The 16,437-nt window shown below is 43.9% G+C and overlaps 1 protein-coding gene across 1 annotated transcript in view; it reads right to left on the bottom strand.

The window, feature by feature from the left end:
• Positions 1 to 16,437, bottom strand: part of LOC115798190 (SRC kinase signaling inhibitor 1-like) — an 82,698-nt gene that overhangs the window by 31,090 nt on the left and 35,171 nt on the right. Inside the window, 2 exon segments of the mRNA XM_030754942.1 lie at positions 9,942 to 10,113; positions 11,583 to 11,711. Of these exon segments, the coding sequence (XP_030610802.1) occupies positions 9,942 to 10,113; positions 11,583 to 11,711 (301 nt within the window).

The following is a 16,437-nucleotide window of genomic DNA, read 5'->3' as shown; positions in this document are numbered from 1 at the left end:
GATTTTCACGGCATGTGCACCGCATATGTCTGCCTTTCTCTAATGTAATTTATCTACAGTAGTTTATCATTTACTTTATCCTATAAAAGCAGCATTCTCTAACACTTTAAATTACGGACCCTCATTTCCATAATCACACTGTAATTAGAAGGCAACAAAATGCATTGAAGATTTTGTACTGAAAACGCGGATGCTGCAAACACTGAATAACATGCAGTGGCTTATTTTGCTCCTGCTGTAACCAAATGCATGAAGCATTAGTAATCATGCTAATGAAGCAGATGCCACATTCATGTTGCCAGAAACTGATGCGTTAAAATAAATCCCACTGTGGCTGCTGGACAGGAGGATTTTACTCTGAGGACTGACACAGTTTATTTACAGGGACTGTGCAGACTGTAAAAAAATGCGTGTTGTATTAAAGACGGGTGGATTTAACTGAGAAACTGAGTGACACTGCGCATTCTTTGGCTAATAACTGACCAAGGATAATTCTCCTTTCTTACTCAAAATATACAAAATGAACTTCACATTTCATTCAGTAAAACTTGAAACTAGCGACTGAGTCCATAAAGTCATTGAGAGAGTGTTTCCTGAGGTTACAGATCGAGCTGAGGGCCATTTTCCACACAGACTTTTATGCAATCAGAATTTATTTTGCAACCAGAAGAGTCTCCCCCTGTTGGCCATTGAAAGAATGCAGGTTTAAGGCACTTCTGCATTGGCTGCACCTGGAAGTTATGCTCATCTTTTATACTGTGGTTAATCCAAAAACAAGTCAGTCCGCATTAATCTCTGTGTAACCCGGTTAGAAAATGTGTTTGGTTTGGTTTAAAAGCGATTGTTCAAATCCAGTTAATATTAAATGTTTCAGTTAAAAACTGTTATTTATGTAATGAAAGGTTTAAATACATTTAATACTGTAATTTGTTTGTTTGGTTATCTTTTAAAAATGTGAAGTGTGACAAAGAACTGTTTGAACCAGCATTTATGGGGTTGATGCGTGAGTAAGAGAGGGCAGAGGGAGTGTCAAGAGTAAGAGAGGGAGAGAGAAGGAGAGGAGCTAAGAACGAGTGTGTCGAAACAGGACAGAAGCGAGTTTTAAGGCTAAGTACACAGAAGCGGGGATTCTTGTGTTTCTTGTGGGACTGTCTGCTCGACAATCTGTCGTTAGAGCACAAGTTCTTCCTGTTGCGAGGACGAGAGGGATGGCCAATTCTTCTGTCAAAGACTGTGTATGACTGTGGCCCGTATGCTAATGTTAGCCCGAGCGTTAGCGCGTGTGCTACGGCTAAGCTAACGAGCTTGATAGCATTGAGTCAGCACACTACAAGTGTACAGACTGTTTGCGTATAGTTGGACTAACCCAGTTGAACTGTGCGAGAGGGGAAAGACTGTTTTCAGCCCGGGAACGGAGTAAATACCCTGCTCGAGGATTGACAGAGCCTCATCTGTACCTGTTCTGGAAGCGAGGTGAGCGAGGAGACAGAAACTCTTAAAGGTGAGTTTTAAAAAGTGTGTTTCGAAATGTTTTATTGGTACTGTGTAACCTAAATCCAAGGCTTAAATTGACACTGACTTAATCAGGGTTAAAACATAGTGAATATAGCATAAGAACCCAAAAGCCCTACCCCTATTAATATTTCTATTTACGGGGAGCGCTACATAAAATGGAGGCACCGCTGGGATAAGTCTTGGATTTCTCAGCTAAACTAAGTCTAAGCTAAATTGCAAAGCTCACTTACAGATATTTATAAAATGGATAAAACTGAATTAGTGTCAGAGCTAAAGAGCTGGTGCCGTGGTGAGGGTGTCGATGAGACTCATGCGCTGATGACCTTCGTCCCAGAAGAAGTGGAGATCAGTGTCATTGAAGAAACCCTTCAAACTATCAAGTCACTTGGACGGGTGCGTGTCCGTGGGAGGAACTTTTGTGCTAGACTAAATTGTCGGATGGTCTTGTGCGAGAGTAGAGAGACTATTAAGGAAGGGAGTGTTCCTCCTGAAGTGGTCCCTAGTGATGGTGGAGAGGCATGGCCTATTATCATCATAAGAGAAGTGGAGGCAGCTGCTGATACGTTTAATAGTAAACTAAAGGGCTTGCTGCAGGCTGAAGGAAAAACAATGGAGGACCTAAAATCCTTATTCCCTAGTGCATCCCCGCCCACAAGCTCCACTGAATCTATCCTTCGTGTTGTTGGTGATTTGTTGGAGAAGACCACAAAACCAGCTGATGGTGGGAGCTATTGCCGACTACGCATGTTCTCAGGAGCTCTGCCAACCCCGCCAGGTGAGGAACCGTTTGACCACTGGCTAGAGCAAGCATGGATTATGGTGGAGGAGTCCGAGTGCTCTGACAGGGAGAAAAGACGCAGGCTGATGGGAAGCCTAAAAGGGCCCGCGCTAGAAATCATAAAAGCAGTGCGGCATGCCAACCCCGATGCCACCCCAAAAGAGTGTTTGGATGCCCTTGAAAGTGCGTTTGGAAGTGCGGAGTCTGGGGATGATCTCTATTTTGCCTTCCGATTGATGCAACAGCAACAAGGAGAGAAATTATCAGATTTCCTCAAACGTTTAGAGCGGCTACTAGCTAAGGTGATTCAAAAAGGAGGCCTCCCTGCTAGCGACATGGATAAAGCACGACTTGAGCAACTGCTAAGGGGTGCTATTGCCTCAGACTTAATGCTGATCCAGCTGCGATTGAGAGAAAGGAAAAAAGCACCACCAAACTTTCTGCAGCTTCTGACTGAGATTCGCACTGAAGAGGAGTACGAAGCATCCAGAAAGAAGCTCAGCACCTCAGTACACCAAGTACAGGCTAATCTTGAAGTGGACACAAAGCAAACTGAGATTCAGAAATTAAAGGCTGAAATCAAAGAACTTAAGTCAATGTTTGCATCAGTAGCAACCAAACCAGTTCACGTCAGAGATGAGTACACAGAGGCTACACCTGTAAGTACATCTTTTGGTCCAGAGAACAGGCCCAATGCGGAGCTGAATGCCTTAAAAAAACAAGTGAGACGATTGAAACAGAAAGCTAACAACAAGAAGTCAGAACATCCTGCTTTAGTTTCAGCCATGGAGATTTCTGGACCTGCTACACATGCTCAGAAAACACAGTCGAAAAGGTCAGAGGATAATTTCTGCTATCGCTGTGGAGAAAATGGACATTTTGCTACAAAGTGTCGAAACCCTGAAATCAGGCCAAGGTCATCAAAAAGCTAATCCACGCTTTAAAGGTGACAAAAGGGAAAGGCGACATCCCCATTAGTGAAGTTAACTGTGGGGCAAAGAAAAGTGCTGTTACCACACTACAGCAGGTGGACATTCCTGAAGGTCTGATTGGCCCACCCAGTATAGTGCCTGTAAAAGTAAATGGAAATTCCTGTGATGCCTTGCTAGATAGTGGCTCTCAAGTCACCATCATCTTTGAGTCTTGGTATCAAACTCACCTGTCTGATGTCCCAATTCACCCAGTATCTGGTCTAGCCCTGTGGGGGCTAAGTGAATCAACACTCAGCTATCCTTACCGTGGGTATGTGGTGGTTGATTTCGAATATCCAGCAAAAATTTCTGGAGCCGACCAGACTGTTACAGTTCTTGCTCTTATTTGCCCCCAGCCTCGAACTGCAGATTCAGACTCCTGTTATTGTGGGGACCAATGCCAGTCACATCAGACGTCTTGTGCAGCAATGCAGGGACAATGGCATTGACATCACCCAGACATTGGGCATACAAGTATCTTGTAAAGACACAGAGCTAATACTTCCTGGTATGGCCACAGTCCTTGAAGTGGAGGATGATGTTGGCTGTGTGACGTGGCAAGGCCCTGGCCCACTGACTCTGCCCCCTGGTGGAGACTGCAGAGCAGTCTGCAAAGTCGAGTACAAGCACCACATCGACCATGAAATCCTGATGGTTGACGCCTCTCCTGAAGCGCCACTCCCAGGTGGTGTACTACTTCAGCCTATGGTAGTGCCTAGCGAGGAAGTGAACATTAACCATTTTAGGATCTGGGTTCGGAATGAGTCCTTGACTGAGACAGTCCTACCCGTGGGAACTGTCATTGGACATATGTATCTGACAGATGAAGTCACTTCTCTCACTCCTTCCAAGTCAGCTGCCACAGAGTTTGACGCTGATCTGATCAACTTCGGAGACTCACCTGTGTCGGAGGAGTGGAAGGAGAGACTCCGGCAAAAGTTATCGACAAGGTCCCAGGTGTTCTCTCTAAATGAGCTTGATGTTGGACTAGCAAAGGGAGTAGAGCACACGATCCGGATGTCAGATCCACGGCCGTTCAGGGAGCGCTCACGTCGCCTAGCTCCAGCTGACATAGAAGATGTGAGAAAGCACCTCCGAGAACTGCTGCGTGCTGGCATCATAAAAGAGTCCCGTAGCCCTTATGCATCTCCGATCGTGATTGTTCGCAAAAAGAATGGAGCCATACGGATGTGTATCGACTACCGGTTGTTGAACAGCCGAACCATCCCCGATCAGTACACAACACCTTGCATAGATGATGTGCTGGACTCAATGAACGGGAGCAAATGGTTCTCTGTACTTGATCTAAGGAGTGGCTATTACCAAATAGCAATGGCTGAGGAAGACAAGGAAAAGACGGCATTCATCTGCCCACTGGGGTTCTTCCAGTTTGAGCGGATGCCACAAGGGATAACCGGAGCCCCAGCCACCTTCCAACGTTTGATGGAGAAGGCGGTGGGTGACATGAATCTGCTTGAGGTCCTCGTCTACCTTGATGACCTGATTGTATTTGGCAGAACGTTGGAAGAGCATGAGGAGAGACTCCTGAAAGTTCTGGATCGTCTGGCAGAAGTTGGACTGAAGATCTCAGTCGACAAATGCCAGTTCTGCCAGCCAAAGGTAAAATACCTTGGACACATTGTATCGGCTGATGGTGTATCGCCTGACCCAGCCAAAATAGAAGCAGTTACAAACTGGCCACAGGCCTACTCACCTGAAAGCTCTCCAATCTTTCTTAGGGTTCTGTGGCTATTACCGACGATTCATAGCCAACTACGCAGCCATCGTCAGGCCGTTGTCAGACCTAACCAAAGGCTATGCCCCAACCCAGATGGGCAAGAAGCAAGACAAAGCTCATACCAAGACTTACCTTAAGACGTCTGAGCCATTTGGCGACAGGTGGGATCAGTCTTGCACAGAGGCATTCCACAAGATTATTTTCTGCCTCACTCATGCACCGGTCTTGGCTTTTGCAGATCCCAACAAGCCGTACATCTTGCATGTAGATGCCAGCTTAAAAGGGCTTGGAGCAGTTCTCTATCAGGAGCACAGAGAGGGTCTGAGGCCTGTGGCTTTCGCCAGTAGGAAGCTTACGTCATCAGAGAAGAACTACCCCATTCACCAGTTGGAGTTTCTGTCCCTTAAGTGGGCTGTCGTGGATAAATTCCATGATTATTTGTATGGGGCCAAGTTCACGGTACGTACAGACAACAACCCCCTCACGTACATACTCTCAACAGCAAAGCTCAGTGCGGTAGGGCACAGATGGCTCTCTGCCTTATCCACCTATGACTTTGAGGTACAGTACCGACCAGGCAGACACAACATAGATGCCGATCTGCTCTCAAGGAACATGCCTGATGAGAGTGCTGAGGATTGGGAGACCATACCTCAGACTGGTGTGAAGTCCATCTGCAAACGAATCTGCATCCATGGGACTACCAGCAATCCGACAAGATATGTGGACCAGTTGGGAGCCTCTCCTGATTGTGTTCCAGACATATACGCTTTCCCAATGCACCTGGAGTTGCAATCACTAGGACAAATGTCAAAGCAGGAGCTGATAAAAGCTCAGGAAGAGGATGAAGTCATGAGATCTGTCATCCAAGCAGTAAAAGGTGGCAAATGGTCTAAGGAGAATGACTCCAGTCCAGAACGGTCTTTTTTCAAAAAAGAGATGGGGAAACTGATGATGAAAAATGGGTTACTCCACCGATTAAGTAAACGATCTTCTGGAGAAGAACTCACTCAACTCGTTTTACCAAGGGAGTTCAGAGGAGTTGTGCTGAAGGCCACTCATGATGATCTTGGACACCTTGGTATAGATAGAACTACAGACCTGCTGAGGACCAGGTTTTTCTGGCCTAAACTAGCACATGATGTTGAACAGTACATAAAGAACTGCGGAGAGTGCATCACTCGAAAGACCCCAAGTCATCGAGCAGCACCATTACATCATATCACGAGCAGTGGACCAATGGACCTGGTATGCATTGACTTCCTGTCCTTGGAACCAGATTCCGCAGGCATAAGCAATGTATTAGTAGTGACTGACCACTTTACACGCTATGCTCAAGCTTTCCCAAGCAGGAATCAAAAAGCACAGACAGTGGCGAAGATCCTAGTGGACAAATACTTCATACATTATGGCCTACCAGCAAGAATACATTCCGATCAGGGAAGAGATTTTGAGAGTCAGTTAATCAAAGAGCTCTTGAACATGATGGGAATTCGGAAATCACGACCACACCGTATCACCCTCAGGGAGACCCGCAGCCCGAGAGATTCAACAGAACTCTTCTATCCATGCTGGGAACCCTGGGCTCTGAGAAGAACGGCAGTGGAGCAAACACATTGGGTACTTGGTTCACGCTTACAATAGTACCAAGTGTGATGCCACAGGCTACTCGCCCTATTTTTTAATGTTCGGCAGAGAAGCAAGACTTCCTGTAGACTTGTGCTTTGGAACCTCCCCCGATGGCAAAGCTGAGGGTGGCCATTCACGCTACGTGGCTAAGTTGAAAGATGACTTGCAGAGTGCTTACAAGCTTGCCTCTGAAGCTGCCTATAAGACACATGAAAGGAACAAAAGGCTGTGTGATAAAAGAGTGGGATTCCAGACACTGGATATCGGTGACCGTGTGTTGCTGAGAAATTTAGGATTGAAGGGGAAACATAAGCTGGAGAGTCGATGGAGTCCTATACCATATGTAGTGATGGGGAAGATGCCCAACCTACCAGTGTATAAAGTGAAACCTGAAGATGGAGGAGGACCAGTCAAGACCCTACATCGTGATCATCTCTTGCCGATTGGACAACGGGTGAGAATGCCGATGGGAGAGACTGAGGACGTTTCCCATGTCCAAACAACGACAAGACCTAGACACACAGGAGATCAAAGAAAGCCTCGCCTGAAGCTCAGGAAATTCTTCAAAAGTTGCAGGAGAGTGAAGATTCCTCTTCAGATGTGGAGTATTATGGTCCTGAGAAACATTACAGTACTCTCCTGAAAGAAATCCTGCAAAAGGAAAGAGAAACTGCGAGACCATCAGACCCCATCCAGGATGACAGCTGGGAGGAGGAAACCCACAGCATGGATGAAGATGGCGATCAAGATTCAGTTCCTGAGGAAGAAAGAGACCCAGAGTCTGATAACCCTTGCCACAGTGAAGCTCAAATTTCTAGCCCAGAAATGGTTAGCAAACCTGTAGCTCGTCCAAAAAGAACAGTGAAACCAGTCATCAGATTAACTTATGATGAGCCTGGTATGTCAAAAGACAAGCCGATCACCATAGTGCATAGAGGTGTTATCATTAAGATTGGCCAGAGCTAATTGAATGTAGCTAATGCACCCTTTACCTCGAGCTTATTTTAAAAGTTGAGTACATTTTGTTTGATGAGGACATCAAAACCATTTAGATGGGGGAGGGTGTAACCCGGTTAGAAAATGTGTTTGGTTTGGTTTAAAAGCGATGTTCAAATCCAGTTAATATTAAATGTTTCAGTTAAAAACTGTTATTTATGTAATGAAAGGTTTAAATACATTTAATACTGTAATTTGTTTGTTTGGTTATCTTTTAAAAATGTGAAGTGTGACAAAGAACTGTTTGAACCAGCATTTATGGGGTTGATGCGTGAGTAAGAGAGGGCAGAGGGAGTGTCAAGAGTAAGAGAGGGAGAGAGAAGGAGAGGAGCTAAGAACGAGTGTGTCGAAACAGGACAGAAGCGAGTTTAAGGCTAAGTACACAGAAGCGGGATTCTTGTGTTTCTGTGGGACTGTCTGCTCGACAATCTGTCGTTAGAGCACAAGTTCTTCCTGTTGCGAGGACGAGAGGGATGGCCAATTCTTCTGTCAAAGACTGTGTATGACTGTGGCCCGTATGCTAATGTTAGCCCGAGCGTTAGCGCGTGTGCTACGGCTAAGCTAACGAGCTTGATAGCATTGAGTCAGCACACTACAAGTGTACAGACTGTTTGCGTATAGTTGGGACTAACCCAGTTGAACTGTGCGAGAGGGGAAAGACTGTTTTCAGCCCGGGAACGGAGTAAATACCCTGCTCGAGGATTGACAGAGCCTCATCTGTACCTGTTCTGGAAGCGAGGTGAGCGAGGAGACAGAAACTCTTAAAGGTGAGTTTTAAAAAGTGTGTTTCGAAATGTTTTATTGGTACTGTGTAACCTAAATCCAAGGCTTAAATTGACACTGACTTAATCAGGGTTAAAACATAGTGAATATAGCATAAGAACCCAAAAGCCCTACCCCTATTAATATTTCTATTTACGGGGAGCGCTACATCTGCATGTAGATATGCATCATCTGTGGATGAAGGACAAGATTGTCAGGTACTGAAAGCATTATGGCTTCTATTTGTAGCCTGACTACTATTAATATTATTCAGTGTAAACCATCACTGAGGAAATAAAAGAGGAAATACATGAGAGTAGATGAGGGGCTTCCAGAGTGATCCTCACAGACTCTCATAAATCCCCAAACTGTAAAAAGTTAAAGCTGCTGATTGAATCATCTGCTGGGGAGATTCAAATGATGGCTTTAATTTTTCTGTTTCAGGCTGAGGTAAAAATAAATGTTGTTCTATGTTTCCCAAAGCAGAACTTTCCCTAATTATTATTTACTTATTTTCTATCGTGTAGGTATGTTTAGGCTGAAATACTTCTGGAACAGCAACAGCTTGTGCACACGGTGAAGGTGAGTCGGTGCGAAGTGTTTTAGTTTTTTTAGTTTGAATGTATTAATTCCTCAGCTTCAACAATCATAAGCCTGCATCCATAAGTCAGGCCTCAGACGAACTGGAGCACAGGCGTCATCTCAGAGAAGCGCTGTTTCACAGTCTGCTGGCATCGCGCCCAGTCAGCACCGGTGATGTGAGAGACTGGCGCTGGTCCAGGATCAGTGTTGGAATGAGGTCACATGACTCACTCTCATAGACTGAATGAAACTAACTCATGCTTGCACGCATTATGTAATGCAAACTAGTGTGTGTGTAAACAGATATAATATCAGAGTTAGATGGGCGATTGATGTGGGCACCGGGGTAAATGAATAACAGTTTTCAAAGGGAATTATAAAACATATTATTTATGGAGTGACTTGCTTGGCTGCTATCTGTTACTGGCAGAAAGAGTCAAGTGCTGCTCTCTAATTTAGGAGTCAGCAGCCAGCTGTACAGAGAGTGAATCTGCAGTGAATGAAAGGGATCACATTTTGATCTGGAAAAAAAGCTTAAACAGTTAACTGATTATTAAAATAACTGCATCACTAAATTGTTTATAAAAAAATGTCCAAAGTGCATATTTGTTCTTCTTTCGGGCGTTTCGCAGCCTCCTGGTATTTTGCAATGTTAAGCAGCACAGAAACCTCTCTCCCCATGAATGTTTCATATTTCTAACCCTAAAGGGGAGCAGAAAATCCAGCATGGAGTAACTGAAATTCTCCTCATGTAAATGCAGAATAAATAATAAAAAGGATGAGTGCCATGTTTGACCTTGGTCAAGTTTATTTTTTTTATTTTTTTATTCTTTTAGTTCAAAGTGAACTTTGTTCAGTGGACATGCATCTAGATGTTCAGAAAGGAGGAGACCTTTCAGGAAACCTATCCCAGAAAGATGTACTCTGCATGCTCGTGTGTGCACATATCATGTCGCAGTCTCACACTTACCCGCAGGTCCCCGTTCGCCAGGTGTGGGTTGTGGTGTCCAGGGTAGGTGCTGTAGATGGGCTCTTTGCAGTAAATCTTAATTACGCAGCGATCCTGAACGTCCCGCGGGTCCTCCAGCTCATAGAAGACATTACGGGTCTCATCTTTAATCAGCAGAGCTGTGCTGGGAGACCTGAATATCAATAGTCGTCAATGCACACACACCACACACACAAAAAAAAAAAAAAGCAAACACTGATAAATAGTCTGTGCAAAGACAATTTCAGCATCTATTATCCACTAATATACAGTGATGTGCATTCACTTAGAGAGTAGGAGGAGGACTGAATGAGGCGCCCGTAATGAGGGAATCTACTGGACGCACTCTGATATTAGGCTCATCACAAATGTAATGTTCAGTGTGTTTGAAGGTAACAGAGTCTTTGCTGTATGTGTAGTCAGGCTGTTTCAGGGCAGATTATACAGTGAAATCTATAATTAACAAGTTAATGAAAATGATTATTGATTTTTTTTGACCCAGTTCTTTGTCAAATGGGGAAAGTTTTGTCCTGAAATTGTGTCTTTAAGGTGAAATGAAAGGTGAACAGACAGATTGTTGGTGTTTGTTAACTTTTCCAGTCAGGGGTGCAGTTTTCAAACCAAAGGTGCTCGGTTTGAGTTTTATTTACTGGTACTTGCTGCAACCAAGACAAGAGCTGAAACCTCGGATCCGATGGAGGAGAGCCATTCCCCTTCCTTTTAATCCCACTGGCTGCAAATCAGTAGAAGTGCAGAAGAAACAAGCACTTGTATGACTGTGGGTGTGTGGGTGTGAATGGGTGAATGAACCTTGTAGTAAGAAAGTGCTCTATAGAAGCTATAGAAATAAACTGCATTTACCAAAAGGGCAAATGTGAGTTTGAGAATAATTTGAGTGAGGACCCATCAGATGATTATTGTGTGAAAGTTTGATTAAATTTGTTTGATTAAATTGGAAAAATAGTGATTCCTGTGAACTGTGGAGGGCATAAGCTCGAGTCAACCAGATGATCAAAAAAAAAAAAGAAAAAAATAGAAGTGTCTCAACCATTTCTGTCAAAAATATGATGAAAACTGTGAGAATCAAAATATTTAGCCACAAAATGTATATTTTTCTTCTACAGCCCTCCATTTATTCTGGACCTCTTCAATAAAACAGGAAGAGTTTGATGTTTTTAGTATTTCTCTCGTTACATGGAGTAAAATTAAAAGTGAGTATTAGCAAGCTAAGCTAACCACCTTCCACATCCTCAGTGAACAGACAGATTCAGACTTTTCATAAATGAAACGTGACATTTAAAGGAAAACGCTCAAATGTTTGTCATCCTGCCATTTTACATGCTTCAGATGAGATCTGGTACGGGTCCAGCTGTGTTTTAGACTGAGAGCACCTCCTTCTCTCCTGCTTTTACTCTCCATCTGTTTGCAGAAATTAATTTTCATGTGTGGTTGAAGATGAAGTTGAAATGAGTCACCGACAGCCTCCGACCTCAAGATTGATTCATAAAACATGCAGTAAATGAAGTGTAAATATAGCACTGCTGAAGTCCGTGCAACATCTGAACAGATCGATAACATCCAGACATGTTAATAAGCTGTGTGTGTGTGTGTGTGTGTATCTACCTGAGCATGGCCATGGTGAGCCTCTGGGGGAACATGTGCACGATGAGGGCCCTCAGAGTGTCCAGGCTGGTCAGCTCGGGGGTCAGGTGCACCCTGCGAGTCTCCTCCCCAAGCTGGAGGACAAGATCCCTGCATTTATGGATGGGGAGGAGCAATGAGGGAGATCCGTGATGGCAGATGGGGGTGGGGTGGGGGATGTTTGGAGTCGGTGATGAAGGCAGAGAGCGGAGGGACAATTTTCACCTCAAAGTGTTCAGCTTTCTGTGCCCATCAGTGTAGAAGAAGCAACTAATCATCCATTTTAGCTTAAAGTGTGCTGCTTCCCATAATCCCTCTGTCTCCTCTGCTCTTAGTCTATCCTGCCTGCATTTCCCTCACTACTACCTCCAGCCAAAAGCTCTCCATCTCAACAAAAACTTCTATGTGGGGGGGGGGGGGGGGGGGGGTACGTGATGTGTGCTTTGTTTAACTTAATTTACTGTTTTTTGAAAAAAGGCAATTAAATGAATTAGTTGGAATAAACAGTGAAGACTGAGGTCAAAATCGATATGCTACACCAAATGATTTAATGATTTAATGAATTTTAGTGTTAAGTTCCTGTTTAATTATACGTGGCCTGTTTGCTCTGCTGTAGATTGATCTAAATGTCAGTGGTCAGATGGTAAATGTTCCTCCTGCTCAGCATTAGTCAGGGTTTCTGCAGCGCTCACCAAATTACATTCAAGATGTTTTAATACAGCACAGAATGGCATTTCATACTCGTTTTACAGTAAAACCCGTGGGCTTAGCAATAATTTATTAAGTACATAAATTTATAGGCAGACATTTTTTGTGGGTGGTAATAACTGACCCAAGACAAGCTAATCTGATACAGATGTAATGCTGCCAGCAGCATCGTGACGCACTGTCACAGCAACCCAGTTTTAGCTTCGTGAAGTCTCCAGACAGCCCAGAAAAAAACAGCCGAGCCTGATGGTAAACGGAGACATGCTGACAGAATGTGATTCGCTGGTTTTTTCGCCCGAAGTCAGCTCAACACTGAACCTAATGTTTGTCAAATTAAAGTATGTTTCACCAAAGGAATGACTTCTTTTTTTAGATACCACTGATGGGACCTGCCGCACAGGTGTATCAAAGCTGAGCTTTGATACACACTGTAAACACTGACAGTCTCTATAGGTCATGTGACTTATGCAGCTGCCACTTTAAAACTGGAAGGACTTCTATTCATGCTCATGGATGCCTGCGCTCTCTCTGGTTCATCCCTACTGCTGACTGCCTGTAGAAGGTCACCTGCAGCACATTTAAAAAGAACAGCTGCTGAGCAACGTGCCGTTCAGCTAAAAGACTCAAATAACAAAACACAGAGCAAAAATGAAAGAGTTTAACAAAGAAAGCATGAAGTGAGCAAACATGAGTACAAAAACTCAAAAATATTCAGAACTCAGTCTGATTTAAAAGTCAGCGAGGTTTTTAAACTGACTAATGCTGGAGAGGTCCTGATGTGAAGAGGAGGTTTGTCCCCTGTGTTTTACGCTGTACCTCAGGACAGCTGTGAACATCTGCTCAGACCAGCGAGGTCAGGAGGCGCCGACCCATGCAACAAACAATAACATCATAAAATCAATCCTAAATTTGAGCAGCAGCCAGTGTAAGAAGCCAATATGGGGTGTGTGTGTGTGTGTGTGATCTCACTTGTGTGTGCCTGTTAATAGCTGAGCCACAGCATTTTGGACCAGCTGCAGTCGACTGAGCACTGACAGACTAACGCCTGAATAAAGACTATTAGGAGTCACACTGAGATGAAGGCATAAATAACCCTCTCAAAGTCTGCGAGGCACAGAAACAGCTTCACCTCTGCAAGTAGCCGAAGTAGAAAGAAGCTGGCTTTAAAAAAGTTTGAGTGCTGTCAGTGGCTCATTTTGTGGCTGGTTTAAGATCCTTCTCCTGTTTATGTGGAGAAGGAGATGAGACTCTCATCTCCTTTGTTTCTATTCGATCTTTGTAAATAATTATTTCTGCATTATTAACATCAGTGCATCAGTGTTGGAGCCTCTCACATGTTACTCTGAGATTTGAGAACTGGATGTTTCTATTTCGGTGCTGTAACACTGACCTTTGTTCAATATTTTCAAAATGAGGTCACACAAAGTGAGATGCAGGCATTTCTTACACAAACAACTGGATAATTTGTGTCCATAATCTGGAATGAAATGATTCCAGATTAGTAAATCTGTTAGTCTACAACAGGAAGAACTTATTAAGAATTTTGGAAATTACATCCATCCTAATGTCTTTTAAGGCCTTTCAGAGAAGACTGAACTCTTTGCTTTTCAAGACTTTCAAACCCGCAGATTGTTTCTAATAACGTAATCTTCAACATCAAGATTGTTTTGGACACTATCTGAAATGTGCCAATAACTTGAGCACAGCTGTGTTCCCAGCAGATCAGCTGATCTCAATAACAGTCCATATCAGCTGATGGCTCAGCTGATACCCACCTGCACATCCAGTTGAGTAGCTCATACATGGCACATCATTCAAGCTGCTTCAGCTTGCCCACATTTGATGTGGCTCTGCAAGCATCTTTGCAACCCACCTTCAACCACAGCTCCTGCTCTTCATGACTTAAATAACATATTTGTTGACAAGGATGCCTGCTCTGCTTGTAGTATGGTCTTATGCCTGCTGCTAAATATAAATCAGTGCCGAGGGAAATATCAATAATATTGTCCCTAAAATAGCTATAGATTATAGCTGAAAACATCATTGGTTTCAAAAATAATAATAATCTAATGGAAGAACACTTTTAATGAAATGTACAGGTATACCTAATAAATGGCGACTGGTGCTACAGGTAAGGATCACACTCCTGTGCTTTTACTTCTGTGAAAAGCCCCAAAGAACAACACATAATTATCAGCCTCACGTTAACAGGAAGCTGTGAACGCAGTGGAATTCTGACCAGTGTGAAGAAAAGGAAAATGAACAAAATGACGCAGATAAAAGGTTATAATGCTCTTTTTTTTTTAAAAACCTTTCAAAGTGTGGAGGGTGCTGGTGAGGATTTCTGTAAGGATCGAGGGAACTCTGGTGTTATCTTTGGATTTTCACTCAAGACTAAAGATGATATAAACAAAAAGGGAGTTTTAAATATTTGTTTACCTCCACTGTACAGCTGGGTTAAATATGGAAAAGTAAACATTAAATAAACTGTTAGAACGTGTCATAGAAAGGTGCTGTTTATCTTAATATACGGTTCACGGTTCGCTGCTGTGAAACATTTGAATTCGTGAGATTTTTCAGGTTTGTCCTACATTTTCTGTGTCCTACAAACACCCCTCCCCCTCCCCCTCGTATGCTATAAAGATACTTTAAGGAGGAATGGTTTCGCTTGCCTCCACAGCCATTAATCAAAGACGACAGGTAGCTTGGCGAGATCATTTAGAGGCATTAGACAGCTCTGTTTATATTCAGCGCTCCTATAGGCAGTGCACTGAAGTCTGACTTTCACTTGACACTCAGAGGGCTGTGCCAGGTTCACTAGATTAATGCTTGATGCCTTCAGTCAACTCAAATATTACCTGAAGGAGGACGCTGCCGTACAGGAACAGAGCTAATGTGTCTTGTTTACGGCAGCCTGCCAAAAACATCACACGAAATTAAGCGAGTGATGGGGCCCTGACATGTCAATCAAAGTGAGGTTGTCAATACATGTCCACAAATGAAGGCTGATACAAGACAGAGAAAATAAGTGTCCATTAACTCAGCCTGCAGTGCTGACTGTTGATGAAATGAAGCCTCAGCGGAGGGATCTGAATCAGTGACTGAAATCAGAAGACTTTTACCCTCATCTCAAGCTCCAAACATAACGGCAATGTTTTAATAAAGGATGAACGAGTATGAGCCAGGAAGCGGCACCGCTGCTGTCGTGTCTGATCACAGTGAAGGCACTGAGATCTGAGTTTCACAGGTAAACTGTGTAAAACGACCTGATGTGTAGTTTGTTAGAGGAGTTTGTGAGGGGGAGTTGCTGTGCAAGTAACCAGCTGTAGAGTCAGATACTTCTCATAAGTCAAAGTAAGCTGCTGTGCTGAACAAGCGTCCACAGACGTGCATCCGGCTCGGCCAGGTTGCGCTAACGCTAACGCTACACTCAAACTTCAATAGTTCACGCAACAAAACCGAGCGCCTTTTTTTTTTTCACACTAGCATCTATCCATCCATCCACCCACCTGCCCACCCATCCGTCTGTCCATCCATCCATCTATTCACCCACCCATCCATCCATCCCAGATGTCACACCTATGGCCAATTTAGAATTGCCAGTTAACCTAACGATGAGTCTTTGAGTCTTTGGACTATGAGAGAAAGCTGGAGCGTCCAGGCCCCAATCAGCCAGCAGATCTGAATCCAGGATCTTCTTGATGTGAGGTGACAGTCCCCACGATCAACCTTGGGCAATGCGATGTTACCCACTGTGGCCCTAGAAAAGTTCAAGGCTGCTGTGTAGCTGAGAAAATGGCTTAAGAGTCTTTTTGTCTGAGGCATCTAAAATTTATAATCGCCCACCCTCCCGTGAGAATTCACCAAAAACCCACAGCAGTAAACGAATGAAATTAATGCCACGATGTTGCTTACATCCTGCCACCTTCCAGGTCCAGCTCCAACTCCTCTCTGCTATGATCATTTTCTAGAGCTGCGAGAACATGAACACCTTGGATTTTATGGCATCATTTAAGCATACTGAGGACTTTTAAAGGGAGGGGTACTACTTGTAATTGTCTGGACAATGACCTGTTCTATTCATAGAAGTGCTCAATCAGACACCATCTAGTGCTTTGTACTCAGGGGC

The sequence above is a fragment of the Archocentrus centrarchus genome, chromosome 19, assembly GCF_007364275.1.
Source record: "Archocentrus centrarchus isolate MPI-CPG fArcCen1 chromosome 19, fArcCen1, whole genome shotgun sequence".
In the NCBI taxonomy this organism is placed as follows: Eukaryota; Metazoa; Chordata; class Actinopteri; order Cichliformes; family Cichlidae; genus Archocentrus; species Archocentrus centrarchus.
The sequence above is the reverse complement of the archived record's forward strand: the minus strand, read 5'-3'. Positions and strand labels throughout refer to the sequence as shown.